Genomic DNA, 23656 nt, shown 5'->3' on the forward strand with positions numbered 1-23656 from the left:
AAGGCTTCTGTGCCCAGGAGCCCCACAGGGTCCTGGTAGGGTTCAGGAGGCAAAGACTTTTTTAAAAACTCAGTTATTTAACTTGTGTTGTAATCTTGATGAGTCCCAACTCTGTCCTTTTACACTGCTGACAACATCTTACATTAAAAATCCGTTCAAAATCCATAGAATTCAGCTAACCTAGTCTTAGTCAAGGAACAAAACCCTCCGTTAATGAGCTGGGTGCAGGACTGGCTCAGATTCCTAAACCTAGGGGCAGTTCTGAAGTTCTGGTTATGGGCTTTCTAGATTTACCCATCCTGCTCATAAAGGAGTGGCAGTGCCTTTAGGAAGTTTCTAACTAACCCACACACCACTCCTTCCAGCAGTGGAGTACTTTCTAACATCCATACTGCTGATTAACTAAGCTGCTATTGCTGCAGCCCCCTCTGAGTAAGGTTCTGATTAGAGTCTTTCAAATGCTAACTCACCTCCCTGGTGTGTATTTTCCTGATTAGTGTACTTCACTTGTTAATTTATTGCCCCTGGGGTATAGATTAAAACCAACCCACATTTTAATCTTTCTGGTAAATTGAAGTATTTTAATGTGAATTACAGACAATATGTTATCTAATTGAATCCTTATAAGAAGCCTATGAAGCAGATTTATTTTCATCCCAGTTTCATAGGGGAAGAAACTGAGACTTAGACCTAACCAAGGTCCACCAGTTAGCAAAGTCAAATCCATGATTCATCCCAAATCTGCATGACTCCAAAAACCAGGTTCTTAATCGTTCAAATTAGAAGTGATTATTTAAACTGTTTAATTAGTTCTGGTCCTCTACATGCTAATTTATTTGGCAATTTATGGAAAGACCAAAGTTATTGTTTAAAGCTAGTTTCCTCATTTTTGATGCTTTGGGCAGATGGAAAATAAGACAGTAAGGGGTTCCTAAATTAGAGTCCTATACCCTTTCAAACTAAGGTTATCAGAAACTTGGAGAGAACTCTTTGTTGTAGCCTTTGCCTATCAATGCTACTGACCAAAATAATAATAGTAAGTTGCACATGTGTAGATTAGGCTGTGGGTATGTGTGAATCAAGTTAGGACATCAGGATTTCTGTATTAAGAACTCCATCTGGAACAATGAGGTGAGTCACAAGGTTTGAAGCCTAATTTAAGGTAATCTCAGGTGTGCTTTTGGGACAGTTGCTCTGTAGATTAAAGTTGTTTAACATTAATAGGAAAGATGACCAGGTAATGGTTCTAGGCAGTAAACTACTGGAACATGTGATCTGTGATCTTCCCTTGGTTAGAATTAAAACCAGATCTACATAAGCACTTTCTTTCCTTTCTAGAATGCCGTGTCTTGAAGTCATCTTATTCTCGCACCTCAGCTGTTAGGTATTCTGGATCCAAGAGCCCTGGGCCTTCTCGACGCAGCAAATCACCAGCTTCAGGTAGTTAAAGGGAAAGGAAATGGATAGTCACAAAAGGAGCAGATCATTCTTCAGTTTTCTTTAATATGAATTAGTAGTCTTTCCCATCCTTGTGTGCGTCCAGGTTCCAGAATGACATATACATGACATGATTTTTAAATCCAGAAGTTTAAGTCTGTTTCTCAAAGTTATAATAAGTGTCCTAACACTTGGTTTTGTTCTGACACATTTTCTCAAGAACAGTCTTATCTAGATTCTTCTGGTATTTATGTAGAAGTGTTTCACATTTTGACCACTGTGTGCTGCATTTTTAATTTTGTGTTATAAGATTGTGGATATTTTCTTATCTTATTGGTTTAAAACATAAACATACATGCCTAACAGCAATGTATTTATTTGATAAGTTTCCACAGGCTTTTCCACCATCGAGCAATTTAATAGGAGCAACGCTTATTGTTAGAAAGTAGCACTGCTTATTTCAGAATCAGACTTACCTCTAAGTTTCTTTCAGATCTTAAGCCTATAGATTTGTCATAATTTTGACAGCTTTAGATATTTTTAAAGAATTAAAATATCCCTCAAATCTTGATATATTGATTCTGTAAGGCTCGCTTATAGTAGTTAAAATTTTGCTGATATCATTTCCCATTAAGGAAAAGATTGTGAAAAAACTGTGATTTTACATGTGGTAAATCTAGAACATGTGAAAGTAGTATCAATAAAAACTGTCTGAAGCATCAACCTTTTTATAAAATACTGAGTTTGGGGGGGTGTTCTACTTTCTACTGCTGCTTCTTCAGCACCTACCCCACTTTCTCTAGGTCGGGCTGTTTTGCCCTTCTTTTTGTGTACATGTTTAGACCTGCTGAATAACCACTCTCCTTACTGTCTCCTTTGTTTATACTGAATGTGTCCAGTAAAGAGGGGTGGCCACTACTCCAGGGCCTACTCTACAGCCAAATCCCCAGGTGAGCCATGATTATTATGGCTTTGTCGCTCTGCTGGGTTTTTGTTTTCGTCTTTCGCCATATTTCTGTTTCCTTTTGCTCCATTTCCATGAATGCATCTGGCTTTTACCAGTGGACATCTGTGCAGTTATCAAGCGCTTCACAATGCTTCAGCCTCCCTTACTTGTTAGAGAGCCAGCCATCCCCAGAAGGTTGCCAGGTGCCTGTCTGTGTGTAGTCACGGTACACAGTGATGGAGGAGACACAGCGCTTCAAGGGGTGTGTCTTCTAGTTAATTTGGGGGAATAGCCTGTTATTGAAAAAGGCTAAGGGTTGTTGGTAATATGAAAATGGCCATAGAAGCAATTATACTCTCCTCTCCTTCCTCCCCACCCTGGGGTTAATAGGCCCAACGTCCTCTCTCTAAAATATCAGTGATATGAATATTTTTAACTGAATGCATCTCTCTGATGTTAAGCTTATTTCAAATCATATTGTGCTTTCTGTAAAGTATCTCACATGCAGGGAAAGCTAATATAACATGAAATTTGCGTAAATACACTTCACTGAGTTTACCACATGGTAAATTAGACTTTTGTCAGGTTCTTAGCTTTTGTTTTGGTGATAGGTTTATAGATGCTTATCACGTAAGTAATATAAATAAAAGTGGGGAGAGTGGTTCAAGGATCAGGTATTAAAATTAATCTAATTTTGTCTGCCTGAGGTCTAAAGAGGGAAATTAACATATTGAACTAAAAACATGTTTTATAGCCATACTTGTCTTGCAGACCAACTGCTTCATAATATAGTCTAATAAGTGTATAAATCTTTTTAACTAGAATTTGGAATGCTTAGAAATTGATTTGAGAAAATCTTAGGATTCCAGTACTCCAGATTTTCAACTGAGTCCATATTTGGGTTTGGGTTAATAAAGTTTATCTTAACTTATAAGTAAAAGTTGTGAGATGTAAATCGCATTTCAGAGGGCACATGGCTTCTTTATAAGAGATTAACTCAAAAGCATGTTCAGCACACACTGTAGATACAGAAAATGGAGAGAGAGTTTTGTATTATTAAATGCCACAGTACACAGAAGTATAACTCGCTTTTACGGACTGCTTTAGCTGTAGTATGCCTGTTACCATTTAGAACATTCCATGGGACTCACTGGAATTTCAAACAGAGCAAGTAACTTTGTAAATGTCATATTGTACTTTTTCACTCTTGGGACAGAAGTGCTCCCATCAGTGAAGTCTTCTGGCTGACAAAATTCCTCAACAAAACTCTAAATTTATCTAAATAGCTAAATGATATGTAATAAACACATGGAAATTAATCTGGGTGATACAAGTGGGTAAATAGTTACCACCATTTGCATCTTAAAAATTCTCACTTCGGATTTCTAGCTTGTGAATCTGTCATCGTCCACCAGGATAAACAATGTCCAGAGCAAGCAAACAAGAAAGCCCCCAAGTTTATTTCTTACCTTACCGTTGAGGGGAAGGGTGGATAAGAGCCTTATTTGGGGAGAGAAAATCCAGGGTGTAGTGAAGGAGGGAGAGCACCGCAGAGACGCTGGGGGTTGTCGACCTGCCTGTTGGTAGCAGCAGTGTCGGGGGAGACAGCACAGTGTGGCTCTGCCCCAGGCCCCACTTACCCCCCCAGAGCCTGGAGAAATGTGCAGATAAATGGAATTAAGAACTTCTCGCTAGACAACATTTTTTTTAGAACCTTTCAAATGCTATCAGAAACTTAGAGGGCTGTATATGGCTTAGTATCTCTTTAGGATGGGAGTTATTTGAGGGTAACTATGGACATGTAGTTACTGATAGCAGTTCAATCCCTGGCAGTGAGTTTTGTTAAGAAATTATGTTTAGGCAGGAGGTGTGTTTTTAGGGAAATTGGTCTGCCACAGGGCTGACCATTTGCAGGAACCAATTTTTCTTCTTTAGTCCCTTTTCTGTCACTGTTCCAAGGAAATCTTTGATATCAAAGTGGTTTCTGAATATCAGTGAAAGGTAACAGCCCTTGGTGAGTAGGAACTGGTGACCTGAACAGGTTGCTGTGTGGAATGAAGGAGAAAAGGAGCCAAACTCAGTATCAGCTCACAGCAAGCTTACTAGTTCACTGCTCATAGTAATCTCTATTTTACGTGAATTCCTACCACCAGTTCCCTTTAAAGAGAATCTTTAAAAGAAAGAGCATTAATTGAAGTGTAACTTTATTGAAAAATAATCAGGGCTGTTGAATACTCTTAAAAGTTTCTAATTAATTGTACAGTTACTTGTGTTGTACTTGTGCTCTAAATACCCACATACATTTGTTAAGAAAATCTAGATAACTGATAATGATTTATGAATGAGTGGTTTTAAACTAGAAAAATTCAAGTTTGGTAATTTAAAAATAACTGGAAAATTTTTTCATCGTTGCTGAATTTTTACAAGGAGCAATACAATAAACATACATGACTGATTCATCTCATCACACATACTTACAGATCCAGAATTCTGCCTCCGTTCAAGGACTGGTGCTTACTCTTTTGAGTCACCTGTTCAGGACCTTTATCTCTGCATTTTGATTTTTGTATTTATTAGCATCATTTAAAATAACAGTTGTCTCCTCCCTTGTATTAAAAAGATTATTTAAAAAGGAAATGGACTTTGCTTTTCTTTCCATAGAGATGAGTGTCAGTTTTCATCTGCTTGGGGCAAAAGCATCGAAGATTAATGATAAAAGGGGTTAAAGCACTCCTTAGAAGAGGAAAAAAAAAAAAAAATATATATATATATATATATATACCAATACCAGATGTTAACTAATAGTTTTGTGAAATTACAGCCGAAGTGGATCCCATTGGTATAATTAGGAATAAGCCTGAGTTATACTGAGATGTGTGACTAGCATTGTATAGTATAAAATCTGCAAACTAACCCTCCCCTTGAAACAGCCGTGCCCATACTCTTCCCTACTGAGTCTCTAAATTGAGCTTTCAACGGAAGAAGTGTATGGAAGTTTGGAGGAGGGTGTACAAAAAACCACCAAGACTTGCTAAATAATGGGGAAATTAAGTTGAGAAGACAAGAAAATGGAAGGAATTAGAAATAACTAGTCTAGATAATAAGAAATTGGCTTTCAAACAAATAAGTAGGTATTACAAGGAAAATGACCAGTAATTTTCTTTTTCTATTAAGAATATACTTAGAAAATGTGTTAAAATCATGGTGGAATTGATTTGGGAGAGCCACAAGAACGTCTTGGTTATTCAGCTTGGTGTGTACTAAGACGCTGGATATTGGAGTAGTTACAGGACAACCTTCAGAGTAGACCATTACAAATATAACAGCCATACATTTCTCTACCCGTGATGGCAGGCAGGATATATGGACAAGTTGTTGCTCACATCTCTAACTCCATAACGTTTTATATATTTGTTTATGTCACTGTTGGAAAACTATTATTGAAAATAATTCTAGTTGCACTGCTTATTTGTCTGATACTTTGTCTGTAATGCAGTAAGACACATTATTTTTGCTTTTTGCTGATTTACCGTCTGCTTTGAGCTTTGAATGAATCGAAGCTCCATTGGAGCTATACTGGGCATATGCCTAGTGTTTTTACACAATCTGGTGGTTCTGGGTTTTAATGATCTCTGTCTCCTTTGTTGTCTCATGATCAGTTAATGGAACTCCCAGCAGCCAACTTTCCACTCCTAAATCTACGAAATCCTCCAGTTCCTCTCCAACTAGCCCAGGAAGTTTCAGAGGATTAAAGGTATGAAATAGGATATGTGGCTTATTTGTGTGATTTTGTTATTTTGAGTTGCATAGTTTAGTTAACTTGTTCAGGGGCTTGGGTGCAGTAACAAATCATAAAGGAAAGAGTTTAGGATTTGGAGCCAGGAAGACCTGGCTTTGAATCTTGTGTCCTTTTTCATCTTGTAATTTGGGCCAGTTCACTTAACTCTTCTGAGCTAGTGTTCCCATCTCTTAAATGGGAATATAAAGTTGTGGTTAGGGTTGAACATAATGTGGTTTTATATAAATAAATAGCAGTTTTCCTATTATTATCAAAATGATTTACAATGGCAAAACCTTGGAGAACACCAAGATTCTTTTTTAAAATGTCATTTAAAATCATGATTTTAATATCGTTAATGTAATTTGACTGTGTGAAAGTCTAAAACAGAGTGAAATTCTGGCATAATACTTATATCCACAAGTTAGTAACACGAGAAGAATATGTTCATTTTGGTGAAGAACTTAGGAATAAATCTTAGGTTTTGGCTGTGATGTCCTAAAAATATAAACAGTAACTTAACATGATTAAGCAGTTGTTTTAATAGGCATTTTATCTAATAGAGAAGGAGAAGAATGAATGATGAGCAAAATCAAATTTGCAGGATTTCCACAAGTTTAATTTGATTTAGTAGCCCTCAATAATTTAAGTTTATACGAGGAAATTTGCCCGGTAAAATAGCAGTACATGATTTTTCTTAAAGATGGAAAGTGTCCTTTTGTAGAAACAATCAAATTGTCTGTATGGTAATGTACTTTAGGAAGATGGAAGTGTACACAGTGCCATGATGTACACGCGTATTAACTTTCATTCTCTTGGAGTGTTTAACATCGGAAGCACCTTCGTTAGGAATACATTCTTGAAAGTTGGTTGCCCCAACACTTCAGATATCGTCCGAGTGGTTTTCTTTACTTTAAGGATGCTGAAAAACATTTTTCACTGATAAAGTGAAAGGTAAAAGCCCCAGCACGCCTGGTGAACGTGGGATGGGAACCTGCTGGGCCGGCAGGGCGGTGGGCCTGCGGGTCCTCACTGCCTGCAGGGCTCTGTTCTCCACCTGGCACTCAGGTGTGCTTGTCCTGTCCTGAGAATGTTGTATCTACCTCAGAGTGAACTGCATGGTCCTTGTCTGAGTGCCTGACTTCAAAAAGAGAAGTTTCTTCTGGAAAAGGACAGATCGGATTGTCTGTTTTTGTGCCTGCTTGCTTATGTATGTTGGCAGAATTTGGACTGAGACCAATAGTCATTTTGGGATTGGGAGCACATAGCTCTCAGTAACCTCTACGTACTGGAGGTTCCTTATATTTATCAAAAGAACCGGCCATTTTCTGAAGTGCTAAATTGGCTTAGGTCAGTGTATAATATGATTTCAGTGGAATTTTTTTTTTTAAGATTTATTTATTATTTACTTATTTTTATTTATTTTTGGCTGTGTTGGGTCTTAGTTGTGGCACGTGGGGTGCACGGGCTTCTCTTTTCTAGTTGTGGCGCACAGGCTCCAGGGCGCATGGGCTGTGTAGTTGTGACACGTGGGCTTAGTTGCTCCGTGGCATGTGGGATCTTAGTTCCCTGACCAGGGATCGAAGCCACGTCCCCTGCATTGTAAGGCGGATTCTTTACTGCTGGGACCACCAGGAAAGTCCCTCAATGGAATTCTTAAATGTCAACCCCAAAAGAAAAGTTATATCCATTAAAAATCACTCATGTAATTATTTTCAGCTTTTCTTTCCCAACTTATTTTCTCCAGAATAGATTGGAGATGCTCTCTTTTTAATCCAGGTAACTTTCAAGAGAACTAGAGTAAAGACCAAGTTGATTCACCTCTTTTCCAGTTTCAGTTGTTTCATCCTTTGTTAAGACTAAAGCAAGTTGTTCCTACTGCTGGTAATTGTCAACCTAGGGCAAACCTAACCTAAGCTTTGCAGTGATCCACCTGCAAAAGGTCACTCGTATTTCTCCCTCAGGCTGTTGCTGTAGGCAGGGCTGCTCTGATCCTTGACCTAGGACTGCGTGTGGCCATCCCAGAAGGTACCTTACCCAGGGTCTTGGTCATTTCCCCTTTTTTTTGTTATCCATTGGTAACCTGGTCTCCCATCTTTCTTCCCAGTCCATCTTCAGCTCTCAGCCCAAGATTGTCCTTTTTTGTTGTTGCCACTGGGTCAGTTGGTGCTGCTTAATGCTCTGAGTACAGACCCATTCCTTCACGTATGCGCACAGACTTGCAGGAGATCGCTCACAGATGCGGAAGTCTGGAGTGAAGAGGCATGGGATTTTTAAAACATGCTAATAAGTTGTATTATTGCAGAGACATTAGATAAAATTGTTCTCACTACACTAGGTGTATCTTAATTATTAGTGTAACCCCAGCATTTAGCACACACAGTTCCATGGCACATGGTAAGTGCTCAAGGATCACTTATTGATGCAGAAATAAATGAAGAAGGTTAGGGAACTGCTGATTCCTGGTCAAGAGTGAAGATGAGATTACCAGTAAGATAAAGAGTAGTGGTTCTTGCATGACCTCCCACCCCTTCCTTTCTCCTCTACCATACCTGGGGCTTGGCTAACAGCTGTGAGACCTCCTCTTGAGTTTCCTTTTGATCATCTGTAAAATAAGGATGTTTGACCTTTGATAACTTCTAGAGTGCTAAGATTAGAGTTCTTTTAAGTTGCCCAAAAATCTGTCTAGGAAGCTGGGGAGTCTATTGCTCTTCCTCTCACTTTAAAGCTGATGCAGAATCACTGAATCTTACATTAAATATTCGCAGCTAAACAAGTCTCTGCCACACCCATCAGCTGTTTGGACACAAAGCTAAACGCCTCTAACCCCTGCCTGTCCCCAGGGGTCGTACTTTGTGGACATTTCATCTCATCACAGTTCCCCACAGTCCATGGTGTGTATTGTCCTTGGAATGGAAACCTGCCTTTGAAATACTGCAGCTTAGTTGTTCTCTTTACTGTACAAAATACCGTAATTTCGATGTCATTATAGAGCTCTAGTCAGCATCTGTCCACGTTTGCATTATTTTCTCTATTCAGTGACATTACAAATGGAGAATTACAGATAATTACCATGTGTTAGTGCTATGCTTTTTCTTTCCCCTTCATTTAAAATAGCTTATTAAGGTCAATTAAGAGGAGATGTCTGACAATGGAGAGCTGTTTTTCATGGGCAGGAACTCTTTACCACTATTTATCCTACTTAGATGCTTTCATGGCTTTGGGGATAGTCTTTTTCCAGAGAATCAGGGAATTGACAAAAGCAAGCAAACCAAGCCAGGACAACGTATGCAGGGGTTGGCACTCACGTCACTCTGTATCCCAGGACACAGTTTTTGGCAGATGGCTTTTTTTCCCTCTACTCTCTGGGTTTTACTTACTAGGGAATTAAGCAAAATCAAGTCAAAGGTAAGCAGAATTTGATATCCTGTCACAGTTTTTCCCCCCTTTGTGCCAGTTTCTGGGAACCATTTTGTGTCTGGGTGGAGACACTGAAAGCACTGAAAATGGAAATAGTGACATTGTGATGTTTAATCTCTGACCCAGAGTGTCGTTTTTGTTTGCTCCTTGAAGAAGACAGGAATTCAGAAGCAGCTCCCCCTCCTCCACAAAAAGCCCTCATTGTTTTCTCCATAGTGCTCTTGTGAGGAAGACAGCTCTGCCCCATTCATACGTGTTCATAGAAGGTCAAGCTCTCTAAGGGGCTGGACCAAAGGCAGGAGAAGAAGCAAAGTTTTCCTCAAATTGGGAATGTTTTTTTGCAAGGTGGGGTGTTAAGAAATAGCGTGGCAGGGCAGAAATAGAGACACAGATGTAGAGAACAAACGTATGGACACGGAGGGGGGAAAGCAGAGGCGGGTGGAGGTGGTGGTGTGATGAATTGGGAGATTGGGATTGACATGTATACACTGATGGGTATAAAATGGATGACTAATAAGAACCTGCTGTATAAAAAAATAAATAAAAGAAAATTTAAAAAAAAGAAATAGTGTGACGACCAAGTAATTAAGGTTCTTTAAACCTACAACCAAAAGATGTTAGGACAACTGAGAGTTAGTTGTCCCTCAATTATAACTCTTTGGTTTTGCTAGACAGTTACCTAAAACCATAGAATGTGGAAACTGGAAGTGGCCTCAGATCTTTTAGTTTGTCTTCATTGAATAGATGGAGAATCTGAGGTGCACTCAAATCTGTCTCTCTGTTACAGTTTCTCATCTTGGACTTTCTTTTATTATTATTATTATAATTTTTTTTTTTTTTTTTTTTGCTTTAAAACAAGTGTGATGCCATATCAAGTCAATGTTATTCTCTCACCATGTACTCTGTAAGAGGTGGGTGTGGGTGTTTATTTGGCCAGCATTTGAGTATGTGCTAAATAAAGTAGCATGATCAGTATTCACAGCAGCTTTTTAGGAAGTATGAAAAAAACATCGTACTGGTCATGACGGTGACATGGTATAGTCAGCTGCCTTTTAAGAGGTCCTATCTGTTCAGTGTTAAGTGATTTTTAAAAATAATAACCTGTTTTTCTCACTAGCTTAAAGATGGATTTGAAATGGTTTTGGATGCAAATTACCTTATGCTATTTGGACGATAAACTCACCTTGACCTAAAAGAAAAAAAGATTCTGAGGTGCAGAGATGTGAAGTGAGTTGCTCTAGGTCCCAGTGGCCAGTTGGGATCTCTGACCCTTTCACGGTCTCCGTCTCTAACTTTTGACCTTCCCCCATCCCTGGTGGGCCTGCTTCAGTGACCCCAACACAGGCACCCCTTGGAAAAGCTGTGCTGTGTAGGTCTTTTAGGAGGGTGAGTGCCTGGGTTTAGATATGCACAAATGCTCTGAATAAAAACAGGTTGTGAGACGGGGAAAGGAACAAGGAGAGGGGAGGGTTGGGAAAAGGGGGAGGTGATCCTGGGGTGGGGGAGGGGGGAGAGGCCAGAGGGAGGGCGAGGAAGACAGAGAAGAACTCCTGTTGACAGCTCTTCCTGGGAGGCTTGGTGTAAGAGATTGTTCATCGTATCTAATGGGGATTCTTTTCAAGAGAAATGGTTACACTGTGTGACCAGCAGTTTTACTTTAGGGGGTCCGCTTTAGTAAAATGACAAAGTTCACAATGGGTTAGGGATATTGGGTTTCTTTGTTTGTTTGTTTCTTTGGGTTTTTTGGAAGCCAGCAATGGAGCTGAGTATGGTCAAGACTGGCACAGGTTGGAAACACACTGTGTAGTCCTGCCCCAGCAGGTGCATGGGTACCTCGACCTGGGATAATGCTCCACAGCGGGCCTGCGATGGAGGCCACATCGTGAGCACACTGGCATGACGGGAATTTGCATGCAGAGTGCACGCTCATAACCACTACTAGCCCCCAAAGACACAGTGAGAAAGCAGGGCAAGTCTGTTATACAGCTGACTGGAACTACGTAGTCAGACCACAAATTAGTAAAATGAGTTGCTAGGGCTACCCACTGGGCTTCTTCCCGACAACCTAGTGCCTAGGTATGAGAAGTTGGCTTTGCTTTTGTACAAGTTTTGGGAATCCGGCTTTTCTAAAAGGCAGGACCACTCATGGTGATAGTCACGTGGGGAGGGGGTGTCTTGGCAGCTGTTTCCACCACTGTGGCACCAGGCCACCCACCAAGCCAGGCAGACGGGGAGCCAAAGGCCATGAGGTAAGGCCAGCTCATGCCAGGTTGTACTAGGCCTGTGTCAGGAAGAACTTTTATTCTCCTTACTTATTAAAATTTTCTGTGAATGTTCCAATCTGTCCCAGTTAAGATAAGGGACCCATTTAGGCCAGAGGACGAAGGCAGAGATGGCACCCGCTAGTGTGCAGTTACATAGAAAGAGAGGCTTGGAGAAGGGAGCAGCCCAGAGGCCCCTGCTCTGAGATGGACGCAAGATGGTGCAGCGGTTCAGGCTGTGAGCTCGGGAACCGGAGTGTCTGGGTTTCATCTTGGCTTGGCTACTCACTAGCTGTGTGGCCTTGGGCAACTCACATCACCCTTATCTGTAAAAAAGGGGATTCCTAGGACCTACTGCACAGGGTTGAGATTAACTGATTAAATATAAAGAAAGGACTTAGAATAGCCTTGTTACTCTATTATTCTATTGTTATTCTTTTATATTCTATTTGTATTACAGTAAGCATTGGGGTTTCCAGGTGCAGTTTTCACATGAGGGAAGTTTCACTTAGAAAAAAAAAATGATATGCAGTAGTGCAGGAGAAGGAAAGAGAAAGTGAGAGAAGTCAGACTCCAGATATTATTACCTTCTCTGCTTTTCTGTTATGACTTTCCCTCCCAGCTCTACCCTTCGTCTTTGTTTTCCTGCCCTCTCTACATGTTCCAACCCTATTAGTAATCTATAGGTAATTCTGTTAGTAACAAGCTATCCCCAAATTTAGCAGCTTAAAACAACCATAAAAAATTATTTTCTCCCACAGTTCTTGTGGGTCAGGAATTCAGGAGCAGCTAAAGATCTTTGAAGAGGTTGTAGTGAATATGTATACCAGGGCTTCAGTCGCCCAAAGCTTGACTGGGAATGGACGATCCCCTCCCAAGGTGACTCACTCACTTGGTGGCAAGTTGTGCCGGCTCTTGGCAGGAGGCCTCAGTTCCTCACCATGTGGACCCCTCCATAGATTGGCTTCAGGATCCTCAGAATGTGGCGACTGCATTTCCCCAGAGTGAGTGGTCTGAAAGAGAGTGCCGTGCAGAAGTTCCCCTTTCTATGACCTAGCCTCGCAAGTCAGACACCATCATTTCCATCATAGCTCAGTAGTCACAGATGTCATCCCAGTTAAGCGTGGGAAGAGACTACACAAGGGCATGAACATCAGGAGACGAGGCTCACGGGGACCATCTTGGAGGCTGTCTCCCACTCCCCTTCTCTCTGCTTTCATCTCACCCAGAGTTTCTTTCCCAGGCTGCCTCTGCTCCCTCAATAGCTTTCTGTCCATTCTCCCTTCTGAGCACCACAGAAGTCTCTCTTCCCATCAATTTCATTGCTTTTTTCTCCTTCCAGTCCTTTTGTTCTCCAGACCGATCACTCCCTGTGCATTCTTTTCTCTCCCCTGCAAACCCTAGAATCCTACCACCACTGTTGTTTTCTTCTCTTAATCCCCGTCTTCCTGATCCTCCATTTTCTCCTTGACCTCAGCCTGTGATCTCCTGTTTCCTCTGCCCAAGCTCCTCTGAGTCCCTTCGATCTAGCTGATAACCTTCCCTTCAGGAATATTTACTGTGAGTAAATCACAGCATTTTTTGGGGGACAGATAGGCAATAAAGAGTACTAAATGTGTCATCAGCTGCCAGATGGATGAAGAAAGCATTTCCCTGAAATTTAATTCATCATCCATGTCCCAGTTTAAGACTTTCAAGGCTGTAGTAACTCAAGCCTTCAGAGTCAGGGGCACATCTGTGGACACTGGGGGATGAAATGTCTCATGTTTTGATGCTGAAGTGTATGCCCAGGGGCTGTCTACTGTGAGCATTCTTGTTGGTTGAAAGAAGAAAGAAAAAAGTACATTTGGAACATTATCCAACATCTTGAGATTATAAACTGTCTGATGTGCTGATATTTTGTCTGATGAATGTCTCCTGGGTCTGCTGTGGTGAAAGATTTTCCAGATTTGTGAAGTGTGATGAAAGGGCTGGTAGTATCTCATACTGATTGGCAGAGCTAAAATGTAACTCTTTGACCTTCTGAACTCAGAACTTCTTTTCGAAGCTGTGAAATGTAAATCCACAGTAGCTTCTGACCTTCAACATTTTCGCTTTTCCCTGGAGCTTTGGCTTTTCTTTGGTATTTAAAACTAGTTAATGGTCTTCAGTACGAAGAGACTGACGACTTATATACCTCCTTTATTACCTCAGAAATGTTGGGTGGTGACTTCATCTCTGAACATAATTGATTTTGTTCACAGAAACAAAAGCAAAAGAGGGACTAAGCAGTTTTGAAGACTTCAGTGCCCTAACAAAATAAATCATCACAATGACTCTCAGATTCTGTTTGAGGACAGTGATTTGTACATTGTAGTTGTTAAGTAAAAAAAAAAAAGCATTTGGTGGGTAAATGGCTCACCTGGGTGGAAGCCCTTTTTTATGGGGGTGGAGGGAGAGTTTGCCGAGCAAATCAGTGTATAAATTGGATCAATTGTAAAAACTTTATTTGAATATAAGCAGCCTATGTGTTTATCTTAAACGCCCCCTTATTCGTGAAAGTGGGTAATTAGACCTTCTTCTCGGTCACGCATTAGAAAACTGGATGGCGATAATACTTAGAGGTTGTGGTAGTGAGCTGGCCTGTGCCAGTGACAGACAGTGATAGCCTCCATTGTTGGCACTGAAGAGACAGGCACCTCTCCCACCATGCAGGCATCCTAGAAATTGGTGGTACCGCACACTGAAAGCATGGAGACATGTTTAGCAGGTAGGTGTGGCCATACCACCTTTTGCTGAAAAATCCAGTAATCCAATAAGCAAAATCCAATGCTTGAAAGGCTCACTCATAGGGATGTGATGAGATTCTGTGCTGGTTTTGGCAGGCCGTGTAGTCAACTGAGGTGGCAGAGATACTCAGAGGAACAGAAAGCCAAAGTCAGCAGGTTCCATGCAGCTCCTTTTGTTACTGGGTCCAACCTCGTACTGCTCACCACATGACAGGCTAATAAATTGAGAGAGGAGTTGTTGAGGCAAGGAATAGAGACTTTATTCGGAAAGCCAGCAGACCGAGAAGATGGAGGACTAGTGTCCCAAAGAACCATCTTACCTGAGTTAGAATCCAGGCTTCTTTTATACTACTAGGGGAGGGGCTGTGGTTGGTTGGTAAAAACTTCTTGGTGCCAGAATCCTTTGTTCTTGCAGCTGACCGTGTAGTTCAGGTCACAGTGTTCCTCTCAACCTCCAACAAGACAAATGTTATTCTCTGTTCTGCAACTTTTTATCTCTATATGAATGGGAAAATGTTATATCTTTAAAGGTCAGAGCCTTGAGAATGGGCTGTCCTGTATATTTCAGGCTATAAGCAACATTCTTTTAGTTATTAACTTGTAGCAAAAGCAATAGAATATAAAGGTTAAAGTAAAAGAAACATCCATTATGGAGTCAGGTTTGTTCTTCCCTATTAAACTTTCATGGACTTGAGCTGGCTATTGTCTCAAACAATGTACATGCACAGACAGTGGGTTCTGTTTACTGCTCTTCACCACTATGAACCAGTCACAAGTCTCAAGCACCACTGATTTTACCAAATGAAACCAAGTGTAAGGTATGGCTACAGATAAGAATACTTTGTATGTTACTAACCCTTAGGTGCTGATTCAGATTAATTGTCCTCATGTCTCATTACTAATACTGAAGTATTTCAAAGTAAATTATCACAAATCCAATATTAAAGCGTTAAAGCTTCTGTTTTTAAATGGATGCCTAATTTATACTGGTTTTCCTTCTAATTAATGGAACTGATATTTCTGATATTTTTTTAAAAAACACCACAGAAATGATCATGAGGCAAATCTATTTACAAGTAATATCTAGAATACTGATTTTTAAAAAAATCTTCAATACGTTTCAGAGGTCATCTTTTTAAAGAAAATTTTTTCTTAAGATTGCTTTATGTGAGGAGAGGCTGTGTATTTATTTATTGACTTGTATATTATTTGACTAAATTATAAGAATGTGATTATAGTTATGTACTCTGAAAGCATGTTCTAAATATACCCCAGTGAATATTTTGATCAGTGAGTCTGTTATAGGGTACAAGACTTCTTGAGGAGGTCATAGTGTGAGACTAGCCAAATAGCCTGGGCTCTGCAGTCAGACCCGGGTTTAAATTCTGAATCCACATTTGCTGTGGCATTTGGGCAAGTTATATAACCTCTCTGAGCTTTGGTTTCTTCACAGATCGATAGAGATGATGATAATACCTAATTCATAAGATATAAAAGTACTCATTTTAGGACTTGGCACAAAGTAGGCATTCAGTAAACTGTAATGAGTTGCTTCTCTCCTTTTCTTACAAAGAGAACATTGTTCTTGGGCTATTGATGACTCACAATGGCTAGATTACTGGATGAGTGACAGAGAGAACTTAAATTAAGATAGCTGGACAATTAATTACGATTACTGCCAGAAACTTCCTCCACAGAGGTTCTCAACCTTAGCTACACGTTAGACCTTCTGTGGAGCTTAAAAAAATATTGATGCCTGGGCCCTACATGCAAGAATTCTTTAATCTGTGGTGCAGCCTGGCAATAGAATTTTTCAGATCTTCCCTGGTAATTCTAATGTACAGCCAAGGACAGAGAACCACTGCTTTATAACAACCATACCCTGGGGTTTATTCTGTTCTAAGCATTTAAAAGTGTAAGAATTATATTGGAGGAAAAGCTTTCCTAAGAAAGTTCTTGTAGACCAGGGATTTATTTGCCTGTCGCCACATTTGGCCCAACGCCTGTTTTTCTCAATAAAGTTTTATTGGAACACAGCCATGCTCATTTGTTTCCATTTGGTCTATGGCTGTTTTCACGCTGCACCAGCAGAGTTGAGTAGTTGTGACAAAGACCATATGACCCACAAAGGCTAAAATTACTCTCTGGCCCTTTACAGAAAATGTTTCTGACCCCTGCAGTAGGCCACTTAAAAATTGAATCGTAGTGCTGTTTTCCAAGATGCATTCGAGAAAGTCAACTCACTATACAAGTGTATCTGCTAGATTCTGTTCAAATGCTTCCTTTTATGAAAAACCAAAATGAAGTTGGGACTATTAAGTAGTTCTATTAAGTAGCATTAATAGAACTATTTTTTTTGCTACTTTTTTTTGAGAATTGCCTATTTCTGAACAAAACTTCACAATTTTAGTATAGCACTTAACATTCTCTTTAAATTCTAAGTTTTGTAGAAATAGTAATAATCCACTTATCAAAGAAATTTAATGTAGGACACTTTGACTTAACTTCTTTACTAAAAATGTGGAAAGCTGGCATGTTAATGATTATCAAATGTACTTACTCAGCCCTGAATGCCCTTTTAAATGAAGCTAGTTGAGAATACTGTATAGCTTTTTCTGCTTGTTTTCAAGTCTTTTTTAAAAAGTTCTGAGCAGAAGTGGATTCTTGTGCATTTTCCTTCCTTGCATACTCATAAAAATGGAGCTGCTGCTGCCAGAGAGTAGGTAGGTGGTGGCGCAGTGGAGCAGGTCCCAGAGAATGTGCTCGGCAATGTCTTCTGTCTTTTCAATCACTTTCCTTTCTTCACTCACCAGGAAATATGTCCCCTCTGCTCCCCACCCCTAAACATCATGACATCTTTTTGAATCAGTTAGTAATTATGGAAGATATCTTGAAAGAACCCAGTTGCTGCCACCCGTTTATGCTTTATGGAGGAGCAGCTCACCCAAATGCAGCATCTAGGCACAGTCTTCGTGCTGTCTCAGCATCCTGGTTGCTGATGGAAGCATGAAAGCTCATTAGCATTTTAAGAGATTAAAAAAAAAATGTGTAGTTGGACAGTAGAAATGGGACCGGTTTAATCAGGAATGCCATATTTTAGTCTCTCCTTGCTTCAGTAAGAGAATAGTTCTCTTACAAGGGACAGGGAAATCCATAAATTCTGACTGGTAAATGGTGGGAATTTTGTAGTCATAGCTTTCGCTTTTCCTTCCTCTTTTGTCTGCATGTCTCTCAGGGCACTGGGAATGCTTTTCTTTATATGTAACAATAGACACTTCACGTTTGCCAGGGATCTGTCCAGAGACCTTGGTGAATACCCAGCTTTTCTTGGATTCTCAGAGCACCAGGCTTTGTTGCCAGGAGGTCACGTGAGCTTAATTGCTAGCGGTGTGATTCCAGCACGCCAAGTGCAGATTCGTGCTGTAGCGAAGTGCTTCCCTCGCACGGATCCTCACGGGCGTTTGAAACCATCAGGAGGAACCTTCAGATGGTTAGGTGAGGTTTCTGGGAAGGGTTTTAAGGGTGCACACATGCCTCTTCCTGAGACTGCAAGCTTCCGGCAGTAATGACCTTGGCCCTACGTCTTTGCATCCTTTGCAGCCAGCACAGGTTGTAGCTGAGGGAGGAAAGGAAAACTGTCTGTGGGTCTAATCATGTCCTGTCTGTTGAGCTGTGTTATAAGATGATTCCCACATTTCTTTATGTTTTCATTTTCTTCATGAAAGCTTTATTTTCAAGTAAAGGAACATATTGGGACAGGTAATCAGTTATGTCACTTCTGTTAACTCTCTAGTTTTTAAATGCTTGAGGTTTAGCACTTTGAAAAAAAAATCATTCTGTTTGAGAGTTTTGAAAAATAATCTTCTTGCCATCATTCCTTACTAAGAAAGCTGCATTTCCTGGTGATTTAGTGAAACTTTTGTCAGGTACACATGAAAGTAGCCTCTCACGTGGGCCTGTGCCCTCACTCTGCCCATGAGGCCACCTCCGAGGCCAGGCTTCAGCCCAGTTGCTGGAGGACCAGCTTCCACCACCTGCTCTGGCTCCTTGCCACCTCTGAATCCCAACACAAACCAGGTTTGTAATTGCTGGACTGTACAGGGAATCAGGATAGGTGGGAATGGGGGTTTAATCAAAAGAAGCATTGAGAAAGTTACAGAGGTTGACAGGAGCTCCGTAAACACTCCAGGGAGTCACACATCCATGTGAAAATGTACAAAGAGGTAAAAATGCCTGCATTTTAGCCCCTTCCAAGACTTCCTTCTTAGCCCTTGAGTCAGAACGTATCAGCTTGCGATGAACTAACTTACTCAAATTAGCTCAAGAAAGAGACCTGTGAGAAGAACGTTACCTGCTTCCAGGAGAGCCGAGCAAGCAGGCCTGGGGGAAGGCAGGTCTTCGGACCTCTGCAGTGGGCGTGGGGTCTGCACGCTGCACACTCCCTCCGGCTCTGAGTGTTGGGAAGGGAGATGGTTCCTTCAGGGCCCAGGCTGGACCCAGCCAGCTGTGCCCCGAGGGCGTGAGGCTGCCCCGTTCTGGGCTGTGAGATATAGACATTCAGGTAAGCCGGCCACTGTCCACTGCTGCTCCCGGACATTGACGGTCCACCTCCCCCATCCCTGTAACCTAAAGGCAAGCCCGTGATCAAAGGGGATCTTTCCATTTATCTTTTGAGATCTAAAACTTTCCCCAGAATGACATTGTTCTTATCTTTATTCCATTGAGAATGTGGCTGGTATGAGTTTAATCTGTATCTCTTATTCCCATGACTGACAGTTTTCAATCTAGTAAGGGTTGGATTAGAAGTGGAACAGACTTGGAATGAATTATTTAGCAAAAGATCTCTTATAGCCATTGTACATTCAGTAATTCAAAAGCATTTCTCAGACACTCAGTTCAAGGCCCTATGCTGGATGTTTTGAGGAAAAATACTAATAACTAATATTGAGTTATTGTTACACGTCAGTGACTGTGCTAAATGATTTTACATGCATGAGCTAATTTTAATTCTTTAACACATCTTTGCACTAGCTGCTGCTACTATCCCTATATTCAGAGCAGGAAATTAAGACTTAGAAAGTTTTAGCAACGTTTCAAAAAAAAGATAATTGGAGACTTCCCTGGTGGCGCAGTGGTTAAGAATCCACTTGCCAATGCAGGGGACACGGGTTCAAGCCCTGGTCCGGAGAGTTCTCACATGTTGCAGAGCAACTAAGCCCGTGTGCCACAACTACTGAGCGTGTGCGCCACAACAACTACTAGCCCGTGCTCTAGAGCCCACATGCCACAGCTGCTGAGCCCGCGTGTCACAACTACTGAAGCCCACATGCCTAGAGCCTGTGCTCCACAGCAAGAGAAGCCACCGCAGTGAGAAGCCTGCGCACCACAACGAAGAGTAGCCCCTGCTCACCGCAACTAGAGAAAGTCCGCGTGCAGCAATGAAGACCCAACACAGCCAAAAATAAATAAATAAATAAAGCTACTCAAAAAAATTAAAAAATAAAAAAGATTATTGGAGTTAATGTAAGTATGAAATACATGAAAAAAAGTGATGGGAAACAAGTTGGACAGGTAAGGGGATAAATCATGGCCTGAACGCCATGCTGAAGACGTGTGGGTTAGTCTGTTGGTAACGAAGACCCAATGAGTTTCTGGGATCCTAGGGGCGATGTCAGAACTATCCTTCGGAAAAGCTTCTCTGGCTATAATCGTGGAATGGGAGAGACTGATGGTAACTGAGGAGTCCTCTGGTAGAGGTGCCGAGAGAAGCTGAGCACGACCAGGACTGGGGTAGTTGCTGTGGCCATGAATGGAGCAGAGAATGCTGTGGTTTTCTTTTCAGCTTCCTTTTATGTTCCCTCTCTGGGGCTTGATTTTAAAAGTCTAGCTTTTAAACATTCTAGCATAGACTCCTGCTGAATTTGGAGTTGCCTTCAATTTCAGCAGAAAAAAAAAAAAAGAATAGAACAAACGAAAAAGCTCAATTTTGAAAAACTTTGTCCACCGAATTACCTGTATTGTGAGGAAACAGTGATTGAACTCTTGAGGAGCCAGGTGTTCATCCGGCTGCAGCGTTTTCATCAGGTTAAGGGTGGCCAGAAAGCGACCCACACGCACACCCACATTCCTGCACGACTACTCCCCTGTCAGAGTGTAGGACACAGACACTTACGAGAGGTGTGTTTGTGCCTCAGGAGGGGGCTCATTTGGTGGCTGTCACCACTGCTTTTCCTTGGCCCTGGGTTTCCTAGCAGGACACGCTGCTCCTGGTTTTACTGTCCACACAGGTGTGGTTACGTGGGACCTGAGAAAACAGCCTAATTTTTACGTGCCTCTTATCCTTGAGGCTCATATTTTATCCCCAAAGAACTTCTGGATGATCCTGTTTGAAGGAATGTTGTAAGTATTGGGTTTTCCTGGATTGAACCAAACTCAGCTTCTGTGAGGTTCTCCACTTCACCCAGAGGAAGAGAGTGGACTCAGTGTCTCCAGCTTGTGGGCACTGTGGGAAGGGTAGGTCCCTGCTCTAGACCTGTGCTATCTGTGCTTTCATTTAGCAAGTGTGAATTAAGTAGTGTGTGCACCAGGCCCTGTGCTGCACATGGAGGACGCAGGGATGGAGAAGGCACAGCTGCTATGGGGCAGAAGCTGCCAGGATAGTTTGGGCGTAGAGGCAAGCATGTAAACACACCAGCACAAAAAATGCCAAAGATGCTTCTCGGTATTTGGTAAGTCCTTTGATGTTTAAACTCCTGAAAGGAATACTTTTTTTTTTTTTTTGAAAGAGAAGAAAGAAAATTAAAGATGAAAGAGAAAAGATTGAGTTTGAAAGTGTAATAGCCCTTGGAAATTAAGAAAAAATTCCACAAGCCTACAGAATAATAAAGAAAATAAATAATAAAACAAAATAGTAATAAATAAATATATGAATAATAGTCATAATATGAGTTTTTCAGTTTACCTAAGAACTAGAGATATTTCTGTGTTAGACTGGGAACTTCAGCTTTTTGTGAAGTTGGAACCTACCTAAAAGCTTTATCTTTTATTCCCCTCTGGTTCCTAGTAAAAAAAGCTCCTTATGATGCTTCAGAGGAATTCCTGCTGTCTTAGGGTGGCAAAGGAGTTGATTGGGCCAGGGCTGTTCTCTGGGTCCTGAAGCTACAGGAGGGTGCAGAAGGTGATGCAGTCCCAGACATGGGGCTGGACTTCTGAGAAGAGCTCTGCCCTAGCAGGGACTCTGGTGGTCAGCCAGGGTGTGGGGAAGGGTGGGGAATGTGGGATCTGGGGACTCTGTGCTGGCGTTCTTGTAATTATCTATAGTTCTAAGCCTTCTTGTGCCGCTAGTACCTACCTTGTTCATGGGTGAGGCCGTGAAAGTCTCCTTACTTTACTTCGTTGAGATCAAAAGTAACACAGTATCAAAGAAGAGTAACATACGTCAATTTTCCTGATACTAATATGAATTGAAAATACTGTATCTAAGGAAGAACTGTATTAATGGGATTGTATATAGGGAGAAAGGTGAGATGAGAAGCAAGGGGATGCTTCTTCTGTTTCTGTACCATTTTATTTTATTTTTTTTGCATTCTATTATATAAGCATTTTCTCTTCTCTTAAGGATGAGCTAGCTAAAGATTCGGAAACTTATCCTGATAAATAATGGGCACTCTCCTCTTTCAGCAGAATTCTGCACATGGCCGATCTTCTTCCAATGTAAATGGCGGGCCTGAACTTGATCGTTGCATGAGTCCTGAAGGTAGTTCTCAGTCTATGATTACTTTTTTTTTTAAAAATTATTTATTTATTTATTTTTGGCTGTGTTGGGTCTTCGTTTCTGTGCGAGGGCTTTCTCTAGTTGTGGCAAGCGGGGGCCACTCTTCATCGCGGTGCGCGGGCCTTTCACTATCGTGGCCTCTCTTGTTAAGGAGCACAGGCTCCAGACGCGCAGACTCAGTAGTTGTGGCTCACGGGCCTAGTTGCTCCGCGGCATGTGGGATCTTCCCAGACCAGGGCTCAAACCCGTGTCCCCTGCATCGGCAGGCAGATTCTCAACCACTGAGCCACCAGGGAAGCCCCTATGATTACTTTTATAAGGGAAGCCATCCATGTGAACTCGGTTGCCCCCCAAACCCACTTGTGCTAAATTATCTCCCTAAACAGCAGGGGTCACGTCAATATGTATAGAATCTCGTTGTTAATTAAGCTACCCAATTTCAAATTTTAGTCTTGGGTTTCCTTTATTTTTCCTTAGTGGCAATCTGCTCATAATTCCTAAATGTAGGCTTTCCTTTTTCTTAGATAACATTAAGTGGGTTTCTTTGTTTGATGTCAGCTATGTACAGGGCACTGAGGATACATTGTGAAAAGTGGTCGATCTTAACCACTTCCTTCTCCTGCCCCTCCCCCCTCTCCTTTTTGAGGACACTTTGAGCCAGATATTAGCCTTAACAAGGTATCCTAAGTGGCCAGAATTTTCTTTACCAGAAAATCTTGAAGAGAAAATTTCTAAGATTAAGTCCCCATCATCAATCCCCTCCCCCTTTCTCCAGAGTTGACAAAAAGTTTACAAAGTTTTGGTTAGACTTCCCTTTTACCCAAAGCTAATCACTTATTTTCAGCTGATATTTCAGGGATTTGTTAGGTTTATTGATTTTGTTGGTTTCTGACTCCAACCAACAAGGCCAAAGGAAATTGGTGATTCAGGTGTTCTATTCAGAGAATATGCTCAGAGGATTTTCTTTAGTTTTACCACAGATTTAGAAATAACTCCATTGTGATTTATTATTTTACCGATCTGTAGGAATCAAGGTGAAATGTGATGTGTTCATTAGACTTTGTGTTTATCCTTTTTTGCAGGTGTGAATGGAAACAGGTGCTCTGAATCGTCAACTCTTCTTGAGAAGTACAAAATTGGGAAGGTTATTGGTGATGGCAATTTTGCAGTAGTCAAAGAGTGCATGGACAGGTGAGTGGATAGTGAGGATAATCGTTTGTTCACTGACACATACATTTTCCTTTGGAGTTTATTCTTATCTGAATGAACGAA

At 41.2% G+C, this 23656-nt stretch overlaps 1 protein-coding gene across 1 annotated transcript in view; it reads left to right on the forward strand.

Moving 5' to 3' along the window:
• DCLK2 (doublecortin like kinase 2) overlaps positions 1-23656 on the forward strand; it is a 151172-nt gene that overhangs the window by 91325 nt on the left and 36191 nt on the right. Inside the window, 5 exon segments of the mRNA XM_036852031.1 lie at positions 1339-1440; positions 2337-2387; positions 6043-6137; positions 22291-22366; positions 23467-23575. Coding sequence (XP_036707926.1) covers positions 1339-1440; positions 2337-2387; positions 6043-6137; positions 22291-22366; positions 23467-23575 — 433 coding nt within the window.

Source organism: Balaenoptera musculus, chromosome 5 (assembly GCF_009873245.2).
Source record: "Balaenoptera musculus isolate JJ_BM4_2016_0621 chromosome 5, mBalMus1.pri.v3, whole genome shotgun sequence".
NCBI lineage: Eukaryota > Metazoa > Chordata > Mammalia > Artiodactyla > Balaenopteridae > Balaenoptera > Balaenoptera musculus.